Source organism: Passer domesticus, chromosome 1, assembly GCF_036417665.1.
Source record: "Passer domesticus isolate bPasDom1 chromosome 1, bPasDom1.hap1, whole genome shotgun sequence".
Classification (NCBI taxonomy): Eukaryota; Metazoa; Chordata; class Aves; order Passeriformes; family Passeridae; genus Passer; species Passer domesticus.
Genome location: NC_087474.1, coordinates 20,427,951 through 20,453,482, shown reverse-complemented (window position 1 = coordinate 20,453,482; position 25,532 = coordinate 20,427,951). Strand labels below are relative to the sequence as shown.

Genomic DNA, 25,532 nt, shown 5'->3' with positions numbered 1-25,532 from the left:
AATTGGTGAGGGAAAATTTATTTCTTTATTCCTGATCATTCATTACACTGCCTGTGCCATGCTCCTATAACTCTGTCAGATTGATGTTTGACCCCAGGACTTAGGCCACTAATGGTACCAGAGAAATTCCTCTTGCCAAGTACTGTGTCCTGATGACACTCAAGAAACCCCAAACGAAAGATGGTATAAGTTCAGATTTAAGATTCATATAAAGGATTAAATAATGTTTTATATTTTGCATCTTTTTAGATATTGAAAATTTTGAATTTTTCTTTTATTACTGTCTTGATATAGCATACATCTGTAAAAATTACTTTTCAGTCCTAGAAAAAACATTTGGATGGTGAAATACAATTTTTAATTAAGATGCACTAATACTTTGCTCAGCACTGGACTGAACAATTTGTATTAGAAGATGAAAAAATTTCTGAAATCCACTGACCTCCAGCAAGAAGAAACAATTTTCCAGTTTGCCACCTTGTACAGTATGTTAATGCTCATTAAAAAGATAAAATGTTTCTCTTTTTTGTTGTGAAGGCAAATTCAAATCAATGCCTATAAAACTCTTGCATGCTATAAAACTGATAAGCACACACACTGATTAAAGGGGAATGGACTTGGATAAATGTCAGCTTTCATTTATTTCTTGTCATTTTTGACATCTGGTGACCTGGAAAGAGCTTTAAAAATAATCAGATAAAATTCATTGTCAGTTCAAACATGACACTTTATAAAGAAACAAGCAGCCACAAAAAGCAAGAGGAGTAATGGTTATCAGTCATTGGTCCATTGAGGCCAGATGATGGAAAGTTTTGTTTAGTTGGGTTGAAAGGACAAGATTTTGTGAAACCAAGCTCCTGCTCTCCAGCTGGTGATTAATATGAACAATAAGCTAACACTATACAGGCTTGTCAGAACTTGCAGTGAAATTCTTCAAATTTTTATGTTTACAACATGCTGATTCATGCAATGCATTTTCACTGCTCTGTATTACTAATTCAACACCCAGTTGGGATTTTATGAAAAATGCTGAACTCCTAGAGAGTAGTTTTTAGCTAAAACTACTACAAAAGCCACTCTGGACAAATACTGAGGGACCTAACTGGAGGGAACTCACCAAAATGCTACAGACATGTAAATAAACTGTGGAAGAACAGAGAAGTAATTGTAGGGGAAGGAGAGGAAGGAGAGAGGGAAGAGACAGTATTCTGCAGAATTCCAAAATTTTCCATACAAATCAATGCTAAGCTTTTCTAGAATTCTAAAATTTGTAAATATTCTTTTTCTTTTGAGAACAAAATATTTAAAAAATCTTCAGCAGGTGTTGACCTCATTTTTTATGCTTTCAGAAGTCTTCCAGGCCAAGTCTTCACCAAGACACTTGTAGATGTAGAAAAGGATATCAATTCAACTTCAGGATTTTAAAGTTTCATGTTTCCACATCAGGAGAGGCTTCTACTACAGACAGAGAACATTTCACTTCTGCTGTACTGCATAATAAAATACATTGCATTTGCAGTCTGTGTTACACTATACTGAATACCACAGTATTCAGGAAACAAGGCTCTTCTCAGTCTCTTAAACACCATTTCCCATTGCCAATTATTTGGTCTTTTACAACACAGTTTTACCTGAAAACTGAAAGTCAAATCCAGGGTCCCTGTGCTCAAGCAGAAAAGTTTCTGTCATGCAAGAATACAGAAGACTGAAAAACCTAAGGCTGCACTAATCTGTTTTATAGGGAGATAGGAGGTAAAATAGGAGAAAGAAAATACCCCGGTTGTGCAGTTGTTGTGCAGTTCTCATGAAATGGCATCATCTGAAGGCTTGGCAAGACCTGTGATCACTAAATAAATCAAGAATGGGAAGTTGGGTTGCTGAGTACTCAGGTAAGATTTAGAAAAGAGGAATCCCACACACTGCCAGCAGTTTGTTCACTTGGTTTACAGATAAAAACAAAGGAGATGAGGAAGTAGACAAATGAGGGAGATCAAATGCATTCCTTCATTTAAAAAAAGATAAAGAGGTTTTGATCATGTCTGAGTACGAAAAGTCAGAGAAAACTGAAGCTTGAAGATGAGATTAGGAAAATGACAGGGAGGTAGAATGAGATAGGATAAGATGTACTCACTGGAGCAGACAGAAGGACTGGAGTAAGGTTGCAGACACATTTCTTGTTGTAATAGAAAAGGAGATGTGCAGATTTGTACAAAGGGAAGAAGGGGGAAGCTAGCAAGCTACCGTTTACACACATGACCTAGCATTCAAAGTCACTTAGATCAACACATCACAAGTAAATGCATCCTGAGAAACAGCAGGGAGAGACCTCAAGGGGATATTCAGGCCGCTTCAAAGCAGGCTCAGCTATGCCTCTGCCATCCTCACAGGTGACTGTCTAACTCTGTCCAACACCCTCAAACAAGTAATTCTACAGCTTAAACTACCCTCACCAGAGCAAGGTTTTCCTATCACTAGTCTGAATCTCTCTTGATACACTGCATGGCCACTGATATCTTTCTAACCCATTACAGGCACAGAAAACAAATTACTCTGCTTTTCACACCAGCCTTTTAAGAATTTGAAGGCTTCTGCTCTTTATTCTGCTATTCTTCTCTTACCTATGAAACACCAATTATTTCACTCAGGACTGAATGAAAAGTGGAAAAAGACTAGCAGGCAGTTGCAGTCTTAAAAATGTATTGCAACTTTGAATTTAACAGTGATTATGCTTCTACTATGAATATTTATTGTTTTGTCTTTGGTGCTAGACAAATTTACACATTTTGGCTACATTCAAAAGCATCTACAAAGCCATTGAAACAACACAGTATTAAATTCTTGATATCTAGGCATTTTATTTATTTTTAGAAAAAAAAAAGATTAAGAATTTTATTGCATCTTCAGGTTAAATTCTCTCTTGTTCCTTCACATTAATTTCCATCTTTTGTGTGCACATGCAGCGCATTTGGACACTCAGCTCTGAACTAAATGTGTGATCAACTCGTCTGATCTCCCAAGGCCAAGGAGTTTTCATCTTTGTTATTCAGTGGCCCCATTTAAGGGATAGGAAACCTTGCCCTCTTGCTCACTGGAACAGCACATTGCTAGGGAAGTTGAAAATATCATGTCACCCAAATTTGAAAGAATGTTCGCTGGAATGGGGGAAAAAAATATAGGATCAAAAGTCAAGCCCTGGACCAATATGAAATCAGAGCAAAACCAAAGTAGTGGGTTACCTGTTCCATTTCCATCTAATCCCTGCAAATAAGGGAAACTGTCCACTTCCCAGGGTGAACTGGCTGCAGTCAGATATGCTGTCAAATCACTGTAGCTAGTGTTCTCTGGCAATTTCACAGATCTTCTCTGAAAGTGAACTTGTGGCTGAGTCCGTGCACCTAAAAATATTAAAAGTGACTTTATATCCAAGGTGGGCAGAATATTTAGGTGTTCATATTTATGGAAGCAATTTTACATTTTTTTATTATAAATTGCAGTAGCTTGAGAAGGACAGAGACATCAGAAGGCTATTATGAAAGACGGAAAAACAGTATTTTTACATTTATTTTGCAGTTGCCATTATTCCTCTTCAAGTATGCCAGAGCAAAATTGTGGAGGCACCTACTGTCAAGAGCTTTTCTGGCTATATTGTTCCTCCTCCACTTCCACTGTATGCCTCTTTTAATTAGTATAACTGAAACTAAGTTCAGAGGTAGAGTATGTAAAAGCTTAGGAAAGCATCCAGTTCACTACGTTTGTTCAAATTTTGTTTTCCCTGTAATAGCAAGATAAATGCAGTTTATACTTTTTAAAATTATTTTCTAAGAGAGACACTTCTATCTGTAATCTCAATTAAGTTATGTAACTTCTGTAAAGCTTTGGCCATGAAAAGTAACTCTAGAACTGAGACCGGTCACTACTGAAATCACTGGACAAAAATATTCACTTGACAAACCTTGGGTGAAAAGATTTTCCATATTTTCCCATGCAAAGAACACATCTAAAAAGAACCAGATTACTGGCATGTAAGATTTCTCTCTTTTTCTCTGTTTTGTACAGTGTTAGTGTTTCTCTCAAGCTCCCTAGATGTTAATTGAGGGGTCTTTGCTGCAACGTGACTTAAGACTGTTTCATGTACTATGACATTTCATGTCTCATTTAAATCCCAGCTTATAAAGTCAATAGTCTTTTTCAAAGGATACTCACCATTAATACTGTTTAGCAACACACAGCAAGACTCCATCTGCAAGTTTGTGTGCACAACATGCAAATTAATTTTTAAATCAAAAGCTATTGTATTCTCCAGAGCTCATTTTGAATACACACAGAACACTTCCCACACAGCACAAAATCAAGAGGCAAGCAGTTTTCTTCTTAATTCACATTGGACTATGTGATTCAAAGATGTCAACTCAAAACAATTTTGCATCTTTTACCCCATTAGTCTCTGGCAGCACTTTTAGGTTACATGTAGCTTCACTGTGAAAAAGAATAATGAGATTGACTTCCTCCTAAGCTTTGTAACTGCTAGTGTCATTAACCTAGAGACTGGAATCTTTCTTGCATAATTTTCCAGCAAGAGCTCGAGCTGTGAGAAAACAAAACTCAACAGAGCAAAATGTTGTATTGGCTAAGAAAAATGACTGTGTACAGGAGTAAGCACCTCCAAAGAGCTGATCGCTGTTCAGCTGTAATTTCTTTGGTAATTCTGCAAGAAAAAAAGCTATAAAATTGCTTTTATTTTTTAATTTCTGGAACATTTTAGTGTTTACAGAAGGCACTCAAGACTGGCGGTATCCTTAAGTGTTTAATGTAGTCATTATCACCTATGTGAAATGGGAAGAAATCTCCCTAATCTGATTTTTAAGCATAAATGGAAAATTATATAAAAGATTAAGTAAATTGACTGGAACAAACTCAGGCAGGATTTATCTTCTGTGTGCTGTGCAAGTAGCAGTTTGCTGTACCTGATGTGCTCAGGCACTTTGGAACCCTCTGACTGCTCTGCTGAGTGAGTTCCTACAGTCCCTGGGTAGACATATACACAGGAAAAAACAGGAAAAAAAACCCACAACAAAGAAACTAGCTTTAGAATTATCACCAATAGCTCAATGTAAAATTGTAGGATTTTCTGTTGTCTAAATCTCTGGTTAAGATGCATTATTCAAGTTGCCAAGAACTGGGCTTTTATTTCCTAAGATACAAACTAAGCAAAAATTAGAAACCAAGTAACTATTGTTCAGTCTGCAATACAGTAGTTTATGGATTTTCTATGAAAAAAAAAATGATGGATTTTAGCACTGAGAGAGCCATGAGCTGCCAAATTTTAACTAGATAAGGAGGACTCAGAAAGCCAACCTCAGTTCCTTCAATCCTACAAGCAGTACAAAGCCTTCTTATGGCTGAGCCCAAAACCTGGCAGAAAACCTGCACAACCATGGACTCAGCTGTAAGCTTTGAGGGTGAAGAAACAGCCTCCTCTGTGGCAGTGCACACACAGACACTGAATAAATCAGTGCAGAGCAGTTAATTCACACCCTAGAAAAACAAATTCCTCCATATTGATCCTCCAAAAACCTGCCACTCACCCTGACTCTCCCCTCAGTTCCTCAGTTGGGTCTCCTACACCTGGCAAGAGACTCCAAAGGGGCAGAAGATTGGGAGCTTCCAGAGAAAGGCTTGTGAGGGAAGCAGCTACCAAGGCTTTCACCTTCTGTCACCACCTTGCTGGAAGATAATCCAATGTTCTCCTTTATCAGACGCCATAGTGGATTTTGGGGCATATGTCTGGGTACAGATTTATTAAGGAAATTGGAAGTGGTAGAAACTTGTGCTGACCAGACTCTTAAGAGAATTTTTCAACAAGTCATCACTCATCACTGGGGGTGGGATATTAGTATTGCTTCTATTACTGAAGATATATATATATATATATTACTTATAAGATCCAGTTTTTACTTAAAAAACCCAAGCACATTCGAGTTTAAAATGTGCATGTGAGCTCCTCCCACATGATGTGTGCAATGAGGTTAAGACTGCTGAGCACTGATCTTACCTTCTTTAAACAGCCTCTTGTCAACACATCAGCAAGATTTAAACGCTGTCAGCTCCAGTTTGCAAGTACACTCCTGAGGAAGTAACCTCAAGAAGTCCCTGTAAGGCACCTCTTGTCACACTGCATATGTGACATGTGGCACCACACCAGCATTTGAGGTTTAATCTCTGTGAAGTAACATCTGAAGTCTCGCCAGTTCATGCTCTGATTGCTCATGGGTCAGAGACAGAGTCCCCATACAGCCTCCATTCACTGTACACTGAAATTCAGCCCATCACTGTGCTGGCATTAAATAACCTAAATGACCCAGGGGCTGGCAAGCCCCATCCCTCACAATTACTGACAGCACAGCAGTGGATTGTAATGCCATCCTGAAAATTAAGCTGCCTACATCAACTCAAACTTCTCAACTGCATAATACACTGCTTGCTTGATTAATTATTCAAATGCAATTGGTAACTTGGTGTACCAAGACAGGCCTTTCTTTCCCTTTGACTGGTGCTTCAAATACCAGTGTTCCCAGTCTGTTCCTGGTATAATGAGTTCTGGTTTGCTCTCATTTTTGCACTAAGGTAACTCCTGATCAGCTCTTTTGAAACAGTGAGGTTACTGGGAAGTAAATTAGAGAAATAACAGAGAAAAACTAGGTCACAAGGATTTTGGATGGAGACTAGAGAGGCTCTATTCAAATACTGGAACAATGTCTAGGCTGTCTTTCTTTTCGGCTTCATCACAAGAGAAGTCCCCAGAAAAGAGGACTGAACCCATAAAACAGATTTTACTGGGCAAGACTGCAAGTTCAAATCCCAATCCTTAGCATACTCCAGGTACCTCTTTCTTCCTTTATTCTTTTTTCCTGCTATCCCAGTAGAAGCAGTTACATTATTCTAATTCACATATATTGTTAACGTGTTGGATCAATTCACTGAAGGAAAGAATTATGTTGAAAATATTTATGAGTCTCACTCAGCTTTTAAATGTCCCTCTAGTCCTTTAGCATCCCTTGTTTCTTTAAAGGAAGCTGTGAACATGAAAATACTGTTCTTTTCAGTTAATTGCATAATATTAGCAAATTTGCATAAGAATAAGAGTATTTAATGCAGCATGATAGTGGAATATTGTTGGTAAACAATGTTTCATGTCTTGTCTAATGGAATCCCTCGTGTTTTAACACAGTTCACCATCCATCTAATTTACCCCATTAGACAATGTCCAGCTCTCAAACTGCAGAATATACGTACAGCAGCTCTTTCTCCAGCTCCTTCTGAGCATTCCATCAGCCACCTAATTTGTTTAATGCATTTTCAGCTCCAGCCATATCCAGTGCTATCACTAATGAAAAGCCTATTGTGTCTGGATGGATTCTAACTAAAAAATATGTCAGGAAGGCATAACTGTATTATATTCTCTCAGATAAAACAAGGTTATCTTGGAATACTATTGAGGGCACTATTTCCTTGTTTATTAACTATACAGCAGAGTTTAAAATGATGGCAAGCATAAGACTTACTGTGAATAAGAACACCATTTATGCACAATAAGACTGCCCAAAGGAAGGATATGCCTCTGCTCTGGTTCCAAGTATCTTTAAAAACCTCTGTTCTTTTATTAATAGACTTACCTCAGCTGGCACATCAGTTGTACTAATTTATGTCAGACCCCTAAGTCAAATGAACCTTTTATTCTTCACTGTGAAGTTCAGAAAACACTGTTTCTCTAACTGATACTACAGTTACTTTAACATCTGTGTTTGGCCCTACAAAAAGGTTATTACAACTTTATTTTTATAATACAGCGGGTTTCAATGTGTAGGACTTAGGTTTGCAGGCAGTCTGACAAGGGGTCCACAGGAAAAGCGAGTTTATACAGGGTATACAACAATGCAGATACGAGAAATTTTCAGGTTTTTTATGCCCTAAACATCTAAGTCATTCACACTAGGAAGCAAGAAACAGAACCAGAGAAAAATCTTAGACGTTAATAACACCAGAAAATGTCTCCTTCAAGGATGGTTAAATGAGGCTAGATGAAAAGACATCCAACAGATAGTGTAAGAAATTTAATCTCTAGCTCTCAAATGGCACACTAAAGTCCAAACTCATTTATTACCGTGTAACTTGAATTCCCTAGTCACAGCAGTCAGGGATGAATTCAGCTATTAATTTGGTAAAACAATCCCACAGAGAAGCATTCCTCAGGGAACTCAGAACTCCCCACAGAATACCAGTCTCACTCACAGGACAGAGTTCAGAAAGCACTGGGCTGTCAGACTTTTTCTTTAGTGTCCCTCAGATTTCAATTCTGACTTCCCAAAGCCAGCATACCTTGAAATCCTGAGACTATCTGGACTACATCATCATAGACCATCAGAGTAGCTGAGCGTTCAGGAAGAAGGCCGAGGCTCAGTGAAGAGAACACTGTGGGAGAGAAGTGGTTTAAGTGGCATATATTTAAATTCTTATAACATAATCCAATAACAACAGCGCTTACTTTCTTCACATTTTTGCAAAAGCAGGCCACCCAAACTATTAAAATCATATTGTATACATGACAGAAACCACATGCATTTTCTGAACCAAACAGTGAAATTGCCAGAGTAACTACTGAACTAAACAAAATGTTCTATGCTTTGACTCCTGCACGTCACGCATGGTAGCTCAAAGCACTGGAGAGTGCAGTGTAAAGCAGGGTTTCATGAAGCAATTCCCAGCTCCACAGAAAGACAAGAGATACACAAAGAGAACTGAAATGCTTACTCAGTCTGGCTGAGTTATTTTTCTGTGCAACAGCTATACTTCTTACCTCAGGAATAATTTAATGAAATTTAAGTTTTAAGTACTTTGAGATGCTTACGTAAGTTATTCAGAAAGGCAAAGTATGATGATTAAGTCTGAATAATTTGCTTTAAAATGCAGTATGTGCTTACTGAGTCACCACCTACACCAGGAAAATGCTATTTATAGCAGAACTACTGTCATCCTACCAGTGGTGTGAAAGGGGACAGATAGATGGTATTTGCTGCAAGAAGTCTACCTGCAAGGACCTCCCTTCCCACTGGGTACTGACACTCCTTACAGGGGGCTGTGTCAGTATGCACACACATCTCTGCAGGGTGAAAAACAGGATATAATTTAATGCCAAGTTCTTCAGTCCCAGAAGACCCAAAATATGGAAGGAATTAGCCACAGAGCCCACCTGCCTCTTGCAGCTATAAAAACAGTAAGGAGCACGACTGCCTGCAGTCCACATGTGGCTTTCAAAGATGGAAGAAGAGAAGACTAATGCACACTAGTTATTTTTGGTAATAACCTGTTACTACTATTAATAACTAGTAATAACTGGGCAGCATCCCATACCTGGAGAGAACTCATCCTAGTCTGAAGTAAATGCAGCCTAAGGATGGCATTCTCAGAAACAGTCAACAGAAGAAGAACGCAAACTCTTCTGATTTTCTGGAATTTTATTAATTTCCTCTAAATTAATATACATTAATTAATCCAAGAGACCATATAGATGTTAGCTACCAACAGGAAGACTACACCATTTCTGCTTTAAGAAATATATTCTCCTTTTAAAGATCAGAAATTTTAGTGTTTGGGAGAAGTACAGGAGAAAGAAGAAAAAACTACAAGAAACACACTGAAAAAAACCACCATCTGAAAGATGGTCTTAACGATATATATAAACATTAAAATTAAAAAATAAAAATTACATATAATGTTATTACAAGTACAGCTGGGCATTTTCTTTCCAATGCCCAAATGTGAAACAGATCTACACATTAGGCAACATAAGTAAGAAAGCCTAGTGCAAGTAGCACTAAGGCCACACAATTACAAAATTTGTCTTTACTCCAATAACTTAATTTGTATGAAGAAAGCTAATATAATTTAGACACCCTGGGGAGCTCAATACAATCAACCATGCCAACATCTTCTTCCATATGTGCCAGACTATAACGAATATATAACCTCTAAACTTCCCTTGGGTTTTTCTGCACAATCCTTTCTCAGCATGACAATGACAAAGACACAGCTTTTAAGGCCAGAAGGATGACAGTGATGATCCAGCCTTATTCCTGTATAACTACAGCCTTCCCTGAATTAATTATTGCTGCAGATTCAATAGCTGTACCAAAACTTGAAAACATGTTGTAGAAAAACTGCAGTTATATTTTACAGCATCCAGTGTGAAGAAAACAACACAACATCCACGTTCTAATAAATAATTATGAGGGCAGTTAAACAATGTGCCTCTTTACCCATCAAAATTTATAGAGGTTCGATTTCCAGCCATTTGATCTTCTTTTTATACAGACCTGCCAGACAGAAGAATTCTCTTACCCGTTTCCTGTTCTCTATGAGGGTATTGATGGACTATGATCAAATTACCCCATGAACTTTCTCGCTAATGAACAAAATAAATTAGGCACTTCCAAGTCTTTCCCTGTAAACTGCATTTTCCAATCTTTTAATCACCCCTGATAAAAGTCCACAGTTTTAAACATTCTTCTTGAAGAATGGATCCACAGCTGGACATACATTTCCCTGAATGGCTATGCCAAGGACAAGTCCCGAAATACTATACTCTGCTTTCCCAGTTTTTAACCTTATTTTACAGGTAAACGATTCCAGATGAGCTCTCCTCTCCCAGAAATACTATAACCATCATCCTCTGCTCCTAAAACTGCATTCCACCACAGTGAATACCTTAGTTTTCTTTGACTGACTATCCTGGTTTCAGCCAGGATGCAGCTGTTTTGTTCTCTGCTGCTGGTACAGGGCAGTATTCTGGATTCGGATGACAATAATGTCAGTAACACACTGATGGTGTGGGTGCTGCTGAGGAGTGCTTACCCTAAGTCAAGGACTTTGCAGTTTTTCATACCTTGTCAGTGACAAGCTTCAGAAGAAGCTGGGAGGGAGAACAGCCAGGACAGTTGACCCAGACTAGCCAAAGGGAAATTTCATGCCATAGAATATTATAGCCAGTATATAAACTGGGGAGAGTTGTTTGGCAGGGGTCAACTGCTGCTCAGGGATTGACTGGTCACTTGCATTGTGCATCACTTGCTTTAACTGGGTTTTACTCCCCATTCTCTTTTTGTTAAGTCTCATTCTTCTTCTTATTATTATAAAATTTTACTTTATTTCAATTATTATACTGTTCTTATCTCAACCCAGAGTTTTTACCTTTTTGATTCTCCTCCCCACCCCACGGAGGCTGGGGGGGAGGAAGCAGATGGTGGTACTTAGCTGACAAATGGAGTTAAACCATGACACTGCTTCTACCAAAGAATTCTGAACTGTGCTGTCTCAGCAACTCCCTCTCTTCATTGCATACACTGCTCCAATAGAAGTGTCCTTTTAAATAAGGACTACCAAATGTTTTCTTCCAAATTTTTTACAAAGAAAAATCTAAGCTTAGTTAAGAGCAGACAGATGAGCATATCTTCCATCATGAGCACTTCAACAACTCAAGTGATGCTAAATTTATGAACTGTTAATAAGTAGAGTCATGGCTCTGCTGATAAATATTTTAATGGAAGAAGAGATCTTAAATCTTTTCCTCCTACCATTTATCACTATGTAAATAAATAATCCTCCTGCTTAAGCAGTAAAGAGATAGCAATTATTTTCATTAATACAGAAGTTAATTTCTGCCAAATTATAAGAACAGAAAACCCTTGATGTCTACTCCTTGAAGCTACTACAACAGTATCACAAGTTCAGTGGCTGTACAGCTTTTCAGCATAACACTATTACTAATGCATATTGCCTGTGATGGAGGAATCCTGATCCTTTGGCCAAGTTCTGCTACAGCACATTACCACCCTTTAGCTTTCAAACCTACTCCCTGCTCATGGGTATCATTTTCCCATTTGAGGTAAATATGGCCATAGTTCATTTACCACAGCACACAGGATGGCACATCAGCTTAAACACTGCCCTGGGAGGAATGCTTCTCAGAGTGGGGGATCTGCTCTGTGGGGGACAGCTCCTAGGACTGTTAACAAGCATTTTTGGGAAATGAGGAGGCAGCTGTATGGGTGTGCCCAGACTGCACACTGCAGAATGAAGATTGAGATATGCTGCCTGTTCCCCATCATTCAAACCAGCTTAAAAATAACAACAAAACAACTTCACATTTTTCCAAAGTTCTATACCGTGCTAGTTAAAAGCATGATATGCATTTCAACACAGGGAATTTAAATACAAACAGTTCTTAGAAAGTTTTTTAAAGACTACAAGCATCTTAGTCAATGCAAAATATAAAAGCTGAAGTATTTTAACTTGTATGTGATGTACCTTTTCAGGACTAAGTCAAAGAACAAACCTATTAAATCTACATAGGGCATATCAAGTTGTAACTTGTTTCTTTAATGAAAGAAAGGATTAAGTACAAGGTACAGAAAGCAAAATAAAGGACTCTACTTCAAATTAAATCAATGACAAACTATCTACCAGTTTCAGTGGGGGACGATCAAAGGTGAAAGGAATCTACTTTCAGAGCTAAGCTCACATTTCAGCCATGGAAAGAAAGATTTTGTGGAGCGTATACAATTACTGCTCTTTAACTTCAATGATTTACTAAAACAAAAATGCCCCGTTTCATTCCCTCCCCTCAATCAGTATTTAAGAAAAACAACCAGCAAAAAACTAACCAAACAAACTCCAGGCTATGGAAGAGTACATCTCATTCAAAAGACCTAGGGTATAAGTCAGAAAGAGGCAAGACACAAGGCAAGGTTATTGCATACTTTCATGATTTAAAAGCACATGAAGTATCCTGAGAAAGCTGCACTTCCTCTTATTTAAAGAGAACAAAACTCAAAGGAAATTTCTAAACAGAATCACACAACAATTATGGCTGGAAGGGACCTCTGGATGTCACCTCTTTCTCCAGGCAGGGGCTGTCCAGCTGAATTCTGAATGTCTTTAAAGGTGGACATTTCACAACCTTTCTGCATGACCTATTCCCATTTTGCTGCTTGTAACGTGGAAGGGTGGGTAAGGACAGACAGACACACAACCCTGTGGCAATAGCAAGACCTTTATTGTTTGAACCCAGCTTTATACAGCAGGTTTGAAACATCCCAGTCTATAATGCTCTTTGGTTTGCTCTTAACACCTCCCAGTTTCCTGACCAGTGAGATGTCTGCAGCTTAGAAAGTTTGTGGGGTAATTTGATCATAGTCCATTGGTGATTGGTTGAAGTCCCTGTGTGTCAGCCCAGGGGCTGGGTTTCTTATTTACAACTGAATTAATTGCTCAGCCACAGGCCAGCTGTGACAGCTGCTGCTGTAATGAATTGTTGCCTTTTACTTATTTGAAACTCTCCTGGCTGCAACTCTTTTCAGTTGCTTCTTATTCTTTCACCACACCCCAAGAGCTTGACTTAGTCTTTGCTGTTAGCTCCATTACGTAGATGGAAAACATGGTGGAATTCAGTACAGAAAATGTGGAAGAAGGCACTCCTATCTTATCTGAAGCAAGTGAAAGCAGATAAGTAAACAGCACATTGAAATGCCTGAAGCATAATTCTGGGTTTGAAGAGATTCACTTTCCTTTCCCCTTCTGAAAATGCATTTGCTACTCGACCTTGCAGCAAGTCACGCAGCCCTTCTGGCTATGTTGATATTAATAAATAAAATGGAGCCAAGGCATGGAATTCAACACTGCCCTGGGAACATATACACTATTTACATATTAGTGCACTTAAAACCTCCCATGGCTTTGGTCCAGGCTAATTATCAAACCTGAGGCGTGGTTTTTAGGTGTGATTTGGGTATAATACAAGCCTGGGACCATTCCCAAATCACATGGACTCTAATTGTAGCTGAGGATTACAAGAAAGGCAGATGAAACCTGGGATATGATCTTCATATAGATGTTACATCTCAAGGTTTGAAAGCCACCCTCAATCTGTTCTTTTCAGCAGCACAGAAATTTCTCCTCTTGTATAACTAATGTAAGGTTCTGAGGCATTCTGATAAAAACTAACATGCAAGTATTATTGTTATACTTGTTTGCCTGTGGAAGAAGCAAAGCCATACTAATTAAGTTAGTAAAAATCCTTACATCTGGATAACACAACTGCAAATAAAACCATTTTATTGACATGGTTAAGAACTAAAAGACCAGGACATTTTTGGACACTACAGCCTATGGTGCAACAATTGTTGCTACACCTTGGAAGAGAAGCAAGAATACACCAACAGCTGCTGAATAAGAAAAAAATCTGGAATAGATTTATATTTTCTATGGAGCTGTAGGAGCACCAACAGTTGTTTGAAAACTGATGCAGCACTGTATCGAGGACCTCCAGAAGGAGAGTGAATCTCTGCTCAGCCTTGATGCTGCAGTTTAACTGAGGAAGAAATGTTACTATTTTGAAATGTGCAGATGTTTCCCCTCCCACCCAGGATCTTAATCAAGCATTAAAACACATCATACAAAACTGTGTAGCTTCCTTTAGATGCAATATCTTACCTCAGAACAAAAATAAAGATCTCTTACCAGGCAATCTTACAGGTTTCCATGGTGCAGAATTTGGCACATATGCATGTTTACTAGCAGTCACTATCAGCTGATTGCCCAACTTATACTGAAACTTGAGGAAGGCAGTGCCATCTGCTCCTGAGGTTCCAGATGCAATGGAGATCTGGTTGGTAAAAATCTCAATGAAGGCTTCAGTTACTGGCTGATGGGTGCTGGCATCGCTTACATGGACCTTCAGCGTTACTTCTGTAATGACAAACAACCACAGTGATTATTGTCTGCAAAGCTTCTGTGGGAGGCAGCAGTTAGAGCATGCTGACACACCAGTGACTGAAAAGACACCAGCTCTGACATTTTGGTGCCATGTACAACTTATACTGGCCTGAAGCTCTCCACCTCAGGCAGTCACTCTTCAGAGACACTGCAGATTCTGCTACAAGCCAGACCAGGTTCTGAATTATTGCCCGACAGCTAATTTCAGCTGTGGAGGCATCTCTATCTCCACCTGGGACCCACATGCAGCTGGGTAGCACATCTCCAGGGCAGGCAACACTCCCTTTGAGGGGCAACATGTCAATCACAGAGTACTGCTGCACTATGGCAATTCTAAATGTGTGCTATCAAACATCCTCTGTTAGTCACAGACAGCAGGGCAAGGAAACTCTCTGTAAGGTCCCTGCCTTGCCATGCCTCTGCTCCACCCAGCCTTCTCCAGCAGCAGTGAGGAGAGGAAAGGCTGCAAGTGGGGTATGCTCCTCACTCTTTCCCAAAGCAATTCTCTCTGTGTATTAGTGGAATGGAGGAAATCTGCTGTGATGGAAGCCAAGGAAGAAAGCGGGAAATAGAGCAGGCTGTGCTACAGTTGGGTATTTTCAGCTCTGGTGGGAGACAGTACCCCAGCTGGCACAGGACTTCCCTGGTGATGTCTAACCAAGGTGGAGAATTCCCACAGGATCATGTTCATGTCCTCAAAGCACAGGATAACCAGGTGGGATGCAGAGAGCTAGCAGTGACAGCAGCAGTTTGACACCAGGGTATCACCTCTCCCCACACAGTAATGGTGAGAAGTAAAGAAGTGATGATTAAGGCAGTCAGGAGAATCATACATCCTGCAGATATGCAGTCTGAAGCCAACACAATGGACTACATTTTTCTTGAGTAATTTGCCATTTTTCCAGAAAATAATTACTACTTTAAATGTTTCCAGATGTACAATATTTGTCCACTCTGGGCACTCCTATGACTAAACCATGCATTGTGTCACCAGGCTTTTATTACATAAAATGGAGTGGCTTGTGCAAGACAGTCCCTCTGGAAGGCATTCTTCTGTATCTATGATTATTTTTCTGTGCCTACAATAGTTCAATTGCCTCATGTTCTAAAGCAGCAGCTGTTGCCTTTCTGCAACATGACTTAAATGCAATGCTGTGTTGAAGGACCCAGCAATGATCTACTGCTTCCACCAAGACATTCCTTGGGTTCTTTTCACTTCCAGTTGCCTCTTCCTCTTAAATGAACACCTCCCTCCCTCTTTTCTCTCCAACTCTCCCCTTTCTCTCATTCCCATCCCAATATCTGGAAATTCTGTTGTTCTTGCATGAAGTTCCCTATCTCAGCTTACTCCATTCCCTAAGGTAGTAGATGGTATTTTGCAAACTCCCTTTTTGTGTCAGGAAGCTTCAGCCTCTCACAAGCAAGATCCTCTCCTCCCGCTCCATGTGTAAACATTTCTTCATGTGACGTCCGGGAAAGAGGGCATTACCTCCTGTTCACATATATTTTAAAACATTACAGATTTCTACAGAACACTACTGGTGGTACAGTTCTGTTCTATTACTAATGACTTAAAAGACCTTATTTTGGTTTAAGCTCTGACCCAGCAAGACATGACACCAAGAAGGCAACACAGAATTTAACAAAATCTTTGTGGCGAGTTTCAATAGTGAAATGACACAAATGAGTAAGGGGAGAAACACACTCTAACAACCTAGAAGTTTAAAAGGACATGAGAACCTAATACAAAAGTATCAGCACATCTGTCCTAAGGGCATTTCAGCCAGAAAGATCAGTATCTTGGGCCCTTTCATAAGCAGAGACCTTCTCTCTGAATCCTACAGTACTGAAAACACCAATATCAAGCAGCCCTGAACAAAAATCCCATTAGAGAAATTCATCATCATCACAGCCATTCCTTTAGAACTTGGCAATGGAGGGTGCCAATTTAGATGGGATCAGCATGAAATATATTCCAGCTATTAAAGATTCTGGACTTCTTCCCAGTTTTGCATTTAGTAGTCAAAGGAAGCAATGTGCATTGAAGAGCAGTGTCCACATACCCTGGTGTCCAGTACAGAGTGCCTCCTTAGAAACCTTGCCTTGACTATCAAGCAACTTGTGAAATCTTGGTATGCAAAAGGCAGCCACATTAATCAATGAAGGAAAATATATATATTCATGTATTTGCAAACATGAGGTCAACAAACAGTGTAAATTTTAATTTTCAAAGTGGAGGGATATGCTTAGATCTGAAGCCAGATAGCTGCACTCTTTGCATTTCCCACTTTGAATTTCCTAGCAAAGAATGCAAGAATAGATGAAGTTAAGAATAATGGGTGGTGCATTAAAGAAAAAGTAAGAAAATAGGACAAGCTGAACATTGCTGTTACCAATTTCATTAACATGGAAGTTCAGCCTTCTCCAAAAACAACCACATATAAGGAACAAGGCAGCTCTGGAATATTAAATACAAATTAAGGAAAGGGTAAGAAAACAACAAAAGGATCATATCAATTTAATTCCTTACATACATTCAAAATTCTAGAAAGAGATTACTACTAAAATTGATCATGAGAAAAAAAAAAGTATTTTCCTGTATTCACAAATCCATCTTTCTCTTCCCAAATCAGAGAGCTAGCCATCGGTATCTCCAATAGGAAATGTCTTTATCTCCCACTCCATAGCTATGTATGGGCTTCTGTCTGCATGCTTCTCTCTTTCTGCATCTCTCTCTCCTTCTGATAAGGAAGAACAGGGGCTTCCAAATTCCTTCTTCTAAACAGAAATGACAAAGGCAATCACCCAAGACAGAATACTGATGTCCTGAAAGGCAGCAGACTGGAACTGCTATTCCAAACCACACAGTCCCTAGATCAGACACTGGGCTTGTTTTCTCCTTTTAGATATTTAACATGTTTTTTCTGAGCAGATAGAGAAAACCCTAGCAGCCTGAACAATCCTAATTCCCTTTTCATGTGTTATCTTCTCTGACAAACATGTGAAACGTATACAACTTGCTTAATTCAGGGCTCTCTCCCACGCGACAGCTCCTTTTTCTTATCTAATGCAGCAGTGAAGTCACGAACACCAAACCTACGTTATCACTGTAATTTCCACAGCAACTGAAAAGCTTAACACTGGAAAGAAATTGTTGAAGAAAACATCCTCTCAAACAGTGACGTGATGAGAACAACCTATAAAAAGAGACAGTAAGTTTCAGAATTGCTAGGATATATTCAGGCACTTCTTGAGGATCGGGGGAACTGGAGAAGGGAAATAAGACAGCAGAGTAAGGACAACAAGTGACCCAAGATCAGTCTGATCTCAGATTAATAGGGAAGTCTTAGATCAAAAGACTAGGTATACTGGATGAAATAAATTAGAAGCTGTTTACTTTTAGTTTTGCTTAAAGCTGACTTACTTTAAACTAAGGAATAGAATATTTAAAATATCTGGCAAACTTTTTAGTTGGAACTCTCAGCAAACAGTGGGAATAAAACAGGTACATTATTCCTGAGTTTTGCAGCCTACCACAGCAAGGAGCTCGCCCAGAATTAAAGACACATGGACTCAGAGAAGAAGCACAGCTGCAGATGAAGGCAGGGAACTGAAAGCACAGGAAAGCCAAGCCTGCTTCATTCTCACACTATTTTATGTACTTAGGAGTATTTCCTAAGTTCTGGAGGAGCTTTGTTCTGTGCTACTAGTGAGATCCTGGAAATGGGACATAAGGGTGAAGAGTGTGGATGCTTCCTCATTTAGGAGCAAAGCAGAGATGGCTGAGATGATAGCTCCTGGGCTGAGGAACTCACCCAGGGCAGCTGTGGTCTCTCTCACTTCCCCAGACAAGCCAGCCAGACAGGACAGGCTGTGCTTGAGCCATAACCCTGTCTGACCCACCTGGCTCCTGACTGGTGTGGTGGGAATGTGTCTCTTTCAGACCTCATCTGTCTGGCATGTACTTCCCTGTTGGCTGGTAGCACTGGCAGGCACAGGTACAGAGCCACTAGTGTGTGTCCTGCCATTATATTCTGACAGAAAAGATTCAAGTCCAAAACAAGAACCACTTAGGATAACTGCCATTTTCAGGAGATAAACCACAGGCAAAAACACCCTTTCTGGAAGGGCAAAAAGCCTGTGTCTCCCTCTCTAGAAAAGCAGGTTGGAATGGACCATTTGCAGATGTTAAATAGTGCAACCCCTCATCTTGCTTCAAGAATCCCAAAGCAAAGTGGGAAAAGAAAGTGAGAAAAGAACAAATAAAACCTGCAAATGCAGGGCTAAATTCCACAAAAAGATCAAGGCTGATGTATAGGTATGCTCAAGCAGGTCTAGTGTAAATCTGTTCTCTTATAGTCCTTTGTCTTCTTTTAAACACTAAACCTCCTACTTGTTCTTCAAATTAAGAACATTCTTCAAACGAGTGCAAACCAAAACTACTAGTTATTGTGAAAACAGCTGCTTAAGTGCAGAACCCTCCCAGTTTTCTAGTACTAAATTTACTGTAAGCTGTATAAAAAACTCCAGCATCTTCAAGGTTATAATTTCGGAAAGTGAAAAAAGACCAAAAAAAAATCCCTAAATGGTAGCATTCCAATCCAGAATCCCATCTGTCTTCTTAATCTGATTTTTGAGATTTTACTAAGTTTAAACTTTCTCTGAGCAATCCTTCCTGTGCCATCTGCTCTATAGCCCTACTGCCTCTCCTGAAATACAATTAACCTTAAGAAAACCATTTTTTCACTTGTAACCCCTTCTTATACTCACAACTGCTCTTTACATTGCTGAGAACTCTCAGTTTGGGAATGGTTTCCTACAGAACTGCTGTCATCACTGCTGTCTTCTGTAACGGAACTCTTGAAAAGTGAAAAGCACTGGTTTTATGTGGTTTGGGGCTTTGTTTGTTTGTTCGGTTGTTTTTCTTTTAAAGTCAGTAATATAACACAGAAAATAAAATCCTGAGTGACCTGAGCAAAGACAAACTGTCAGATTACACATACTGGAACAAACAGAGAAAAGTTATGACACAGATTGAAAATCAAAGATCACAATCCTATTTAGATCCCAAGCCTGCAATTTGGTTTCTGTGCACACACCCCTCTGTCAGGCAGACTCCTGCTGACGTCTGCTGGACAGATGATCTCTTTTGGGAACAGGCAGCTGTGATCACTTAGCTTTTCCTTTGGGGGTCCCTTATCCATGGACAATGTCAGGATATTACCAAAGAAAGAGATATTTAAATTATCTAGGTTTTGATTAGAAAAAGAAAGCTTCCTGCTCATTTAAAAAAAGCCATTATGAACTTTATGTAAAACTGTGTCCTCTGCTCTGATTGAGCTTACTGGCAACATGCCTAGCTTTGAATCCTACGTGCCAAATGGATAAGCCTTTCTGTCTCTTAACCTTTTGCCCATGTGTGAGGTCAATCCTCAGCCAAACAATAGGATTTTCATTTATCTAAAGGAAAACATTTTCCTAGAAAAAGGAGTGTTCTCCATGCTTTAGCCACAGATGCCAACTCCAGCATTTACATATTGTATCTTCCTAATGTGCTGCATCAAGAAGGCTCTACTGATAATCACACTTCAAAACAGCAGCAGACTAAGTTTGTATGAAGAAAAGGAAATGTGTACGTAACATCCCTCCACAAGCACACAGACTCTGCTCTTCACTGATGTTGTCAGCTGAAAGTAAGTTCTCAAGTAGCACCTCAAACAGCAAACTACACGTGCTTGAACAAGATTCACAGTGAGTATGATGACATCCTCTATTCAGAACCGGCTCTGGCCCTCATTACAGGAAAATCAATAGTGCTACACAACTCTCCCCTCCACCACAGGTGACTCAGGTTTCAGCTGGGCTGAATGTCCAGCACTAATTTCCAGGGAACCCAACCATGCGGAGGATGGGACACAGGAGGTCTGCTCAGTGCCTGTTCAGCAAGTGGGGAATGATACCAAGGCTACTGTTCTCCCTGATATCAAGAAAAAAGTTCCTTACTACACTAGTCAGAAGTAAGGACTACACAACACAGCTTGGTTCTCAGACCCAGATTCCAAAGGGATTTAGAAAGCAGAGGGGTTCAGAGAAGAGACAAATAAAAACCCAGGAGACAGTGAAGCAGCCTTGAGACTGGCCATCTGAAGAGCATGACCTGCTCTTCCTGCAAGAGAAGGCTGGATCACTGTGCATAACAATGGAACTGCAAAAGATCAAGTCAGCTGAGGACCTTTAGTATTGCTGAGAGACTCAGCCAACAGCTGTACCCTGAACCTAAACAAATTCAGGTGTCATTTCTTGGCAACAAGAGAACAGCTTACCAGATAGTAGACTCACTTAGGCTGTGAGAAAAAAAATGGGGTTAACAGCTTTAATTTTAGTTCTAGGTGTTTAATTAAGGCTTACAAAAGAGTTAAGAGAATTAATGTTTGATTCTAGAACATTCATGAAGCCAGCCCAAGTGGTTGCTTGGGGCGCTTCTTTTTAGCACTGCAATCTGAATTTGCTGAACACTTTGTACTTTAGAGGTCAAGGGGATGACTGTCAGTAGGGTCCTCCACACACTGAGTACTTGCAGTGTGATGACCCCACACCTAAGAAGTCAAGCAGGAACTTTCTTCCTCACATGCACAACTGATGGATTTCTGACTTTTTCTTTTATTCCTCTCTCTTGCTCTTCCTCAGAAACAGCAGAGTGCAATAAGAACTGCATATTACACACTTGGCTAACACAGAGAAGTCCCCACATGATGCCTGATCAGAGCTCACCTCACCTTTGCAGACAATCGGGATCCAGGATTGTGGAGGAAGCTACACCCAGGTAGCACTTGAGACTTTTTCACTCTTCTCTGCAGCTCAAGTTGATTCATCAGTATTTCTCATCTAACAATCCTTGCTGCTCCAAGCGCCTCAGGCATTGCTGGCACTGTGGCTGTTTCCCCTAGTGCACAGGAATTTAATTTCCAGGGGATTGAAATAATTTATCTTAACTAAAATAATTAATCTTAATCCTCAGTCTTCAAATACAGCACAGTTGACTGTGATATGAAGGTCAGACAGGTGCCCTACTTACCTCTTCAGTTTTAAAATCCATTAAACAAAGTGTTCATAAACTAAAATGATAAATACATTAATCTCACAATGCATTATGTTCAAAGGACAATGCACACAATTTTTTAGTAACATGTCACAAAAAGAATTCCACTATATGAACTAGAGCAATTTATGGCACATACAAGGAAAACCAGGCTGCTATCCAACCCCTGCTACTATCCAACCCCTGTATTCAAAGGGGAGGGAGGGGCAGTTACAGGATAATAAAATAAAGACATTAATCATGCAACAGTCCAACATGTAAAAGAAGATTTGCATATCCTGACCTGCTAGAGCCTAGAGCATTACCATCAAAATTAATTTCTTGGGAAAAAAGGTAGGAATTTGCTTTAATTAAAAAAAGTGGGAGCCATATGCATTATGCCCAGATGAGACTCCGATACCCTATTGTTAAGTGATTAAACAAGCATTTATAATTAACTTGAAACTCACACGGCTATGAAACTCATGAATAGCAATAGTTGCATTAACAGGTCTGCCTTTGATCTCTACAGGAACTGTGCATGACACAAACTAATTTCATTTCCAAACCTTGTCTCTTAGACATGGAATTAAATAAAATACTGTCATGGAGCGCAGATGGAAGTTGAGTTTCAAAGCTCTAGTTTGCCACACGCATAATGTATTCTTTACAAGACATGAAAAAGTAATCCCTACTTAAACCCCTCTTTTTTTTTCTTTTTTTTTTTTGTAATAGAGTTCTTTGAAACTGTTTGGGGATCAATATGGAATGAGAAGTTAATGCACTGACATTTTCCAGTTGCTCAGCATTAGAGTTCTCCACTGACTCAAGCCCCCAGCTGATTTTGTGACATCAGCTCTGAGGATAACACCACACTGAGCTCAGTGAGCTCAGCCGCTTGGGGTTTTAAGCCAACTTTATACCTACTGCACCATCAGTCTAGTTTGGGGGAGGGTAGAAAGGGAAACCTTGGATTTGCTGAGCCACAAAGGCACATGTTACATTTTCTCAGAACAACTTTATCCTGAGTCTATTAATAAAAGTATGCATCTGATGAAAGTAGTTTAAAGCAGATATATTCTATATTCAATCCAATGTATGTTCAATGGGGTAGTGAGGAGACTTTTTTCCCCCTCATTTTCAAGCAGCTTTATTCTTAGGTTTAATCTCTAATTTCCAAAGCCTGTTGTGAAAGCAAAGCTAGATATTACTTTGGAAGAGGGTATTTTTACTTGGATTGTTTGTTTTTAAACAAACCACTGTAACAATTCAAACAAACCCATCTCAAGAGCTTCTCTACTTTCCCACTGCAGCCTGCAGTGCAAACTTCCACTTTCATCTCAGTAATCCACTGACGTAAGCTCATGCACACACAGAGGTGAACTATTGCGCTGAAATTTTATCTAGGCACTTGCAAATAACTGGGCAGTCAATTTAGAATTGCTTCATTCCTTGAAGAGATTATCCCCAGCTGGCAGACAGGAAAATTAAATCGTAGGTGAAGCTGCACATGGTAACCATCTCAATCCTCCAACCCAGCCAGCCTGAGCAGAGAGCTCTGCAGAGTGATGAGGAGTGCAGCACTCCTGTTCAGTTACTCCACAGTAAACCCAGGAGCAACCCTTCCCTCCCCACCTCTTTGGCCTGGCTGTGGACTCTTACTCCTTCTCTTGGGCTACCCCACTTCTCTTGGACCTGCTGCAGCTTTGGTTGCATTTACTAAACCAGCACTGCACCAGCTAACAAACCGAGTGGCTCAATGCCAGGTTATCAGGCTGAACTGCTGAAGCAACCCAGCCCCCCGTGCCAAAATCAGCAGAACAGGCAGGTGTGGGGGTGGAGAGTGGTGGCCAAGTGCAACACTGGCAGAGGAAAAGCAAGGATTTGGGACCACCCCTGCTGGTTCACAGGCATTTCAGTCAGCTCTGTTGCATCCCTTTGGCAGAGTACCTGCCCGTCTCCTGACCTAGGCAAGCTTAAGGTCAGTATTTGGCATGTACAGTTCTAGTAAATCTTTATTCTGCATTGATTCCAAATCCCATACTGATTCTCCAATAACTTCCCAACCTCTACTGCTGCATACTGGCACCACAGCAGTAAAATCTCCTGGCTCCATAACTACAGGATGCGTGTGACAATGCCAGGAAAGGGTTGGTGTGGAGCAGTAAGGATTTTTGCACAGGCATTACCGACTGTTTACAACAGCTCTTGAACACCCAGAAATCTCTACAGTCAGTTGGTATTTGCTGGGTGGATGGAGGAGGTTACTGTTGCTTCCTCTCAACCCTAAAAAGCTTCCTTTTATTAACATCTCTACATGACACTTCCTGCGACTTCTGTCACAACAGCACCAAGATTAAATGCCACCCAACTTGTCTATATTGAAATGTTCCTATCCTCCAAAATTATTTATTTCCAAGTTTTTGAGATTTTTCTGCTCAAAATAATATTTATATTTCCTCATTTGGAGTAATGTAAAAACTTAAATAACCTGTGATCTAGGTCTTCTTCTAGATAATGAATAAAAACTTTAATTAAAATAGGACCCATTACAGTTCCCTTTATCCTAACACTGTAACCTCAGCTTAATACATGGCCACTCATCACTGCACTTTGCTTCCTCTTTTATCCAATCTCAGTCACAGAGAAGCCAAGTCAATTAACTTTTCAATCAATATTTTTGAACCAGGCTGCTGTACTGTCTATACTTCAGCTATGATGACTGCATATATATGCAGAGCATACATAACTGACTCAGCAACCAAAACTTGTGTCAGTTTAAATTACTGTAATAGCCATGGTGATCTAAATTCTTGGCAGGGGATTATTTTTAAGGACCATTATGATATCATGAGAAAAAAAAATCTAATCAGATTGAAACTGTGAATTTTGAAAAATTACTTTCTATTCCCCTGCCCTGGAAGTCAATTATGTAGATCAGAAATTATTGACTCTTCCACAAATTCACAATCATAATGGAAAGGTACAGTTACACTGGCAACATTCATCTTTCTTAGACTCACTGTATATAAAAACCATAATGTGATAACAAGGGTTTGACATGCTGCTCACACCCCTTATCTTGCCTTCCAAGATGGGAAGAGCACTGGAAAATACCTTTGTGTTTCTTGGTCGCGTTGCAGCTCTGATTTCCATAGCTGCTTATCACAGTCACATGATTACCACTGTAGCTGGAAATGAAGGTTTGGAGGTCCACAATCCAGGCTTTGGGAACGGGTGAATAACTTGGGAGTAGCCTGTTTGTTTAGGTCGTATATATAATTGCTTATCTAAGAGGACATCTGAAAGGGATAACACTCCACTGAAGGACTCATGGGGTTCACAAATCAAAATGATAAAAACCAACAAATCACAGCTGATCAAATAGATCAGTGAATTATCTGTGCTATTTAAAGATCAATCTTGATGTAAAATGCTGTGACTGGCCAATAAATGGCAGAAGAAGGCTGAGTGGAGATGGGAAAGGACTATGTGCCCTGAAGCTCAGGAAATAATGCAGGGTGGGACTGAGCACAGCTGCTGCAAACAGGGCTGACTGTATCTCAACACAAATGGCACCTGAGGGTGGCCTTTGTATTAGATAAGCAGCTATGTCATTTGAGTGAAT

At 39.8% G+C, this 25,532-nt stretch overlaps 1 protein-coding gene across 1 annotated transcript in view; it reads right to left on the bottom strand.

Annotated features, from left to right (window-relative positions):
- FAM171A1 (family with sequence similarity 171 member A1) overlaps nucleotides 1–25,532 on the bottom strand; it is an 88,525-nt gene that overhangs the window by 22,528 nt on the left and 40,465 nt on the right. Inside the window, exons 3-5 of the mRNA XM_064408929.1 lie at nucleotides 14,572–14,799; nucleotides 8,377–8,469; nucleotides 3,237–3,395 (exon numbers count right to left, since the gene is read on the bottom strand). Coding sequence (XP_064264999.1) covers nucleotides 3,237–3,395; nucleotides 8,377–8,469; nucleotides 14,572–14,799 — 480 coding nt within the window. The remainder of the gene's footprint in view (nucleotides 1–3,236; nucleotides 3,396–8,376; nucleotides 8,470–14,571; nucleotides 14,800–25,532) is intronic.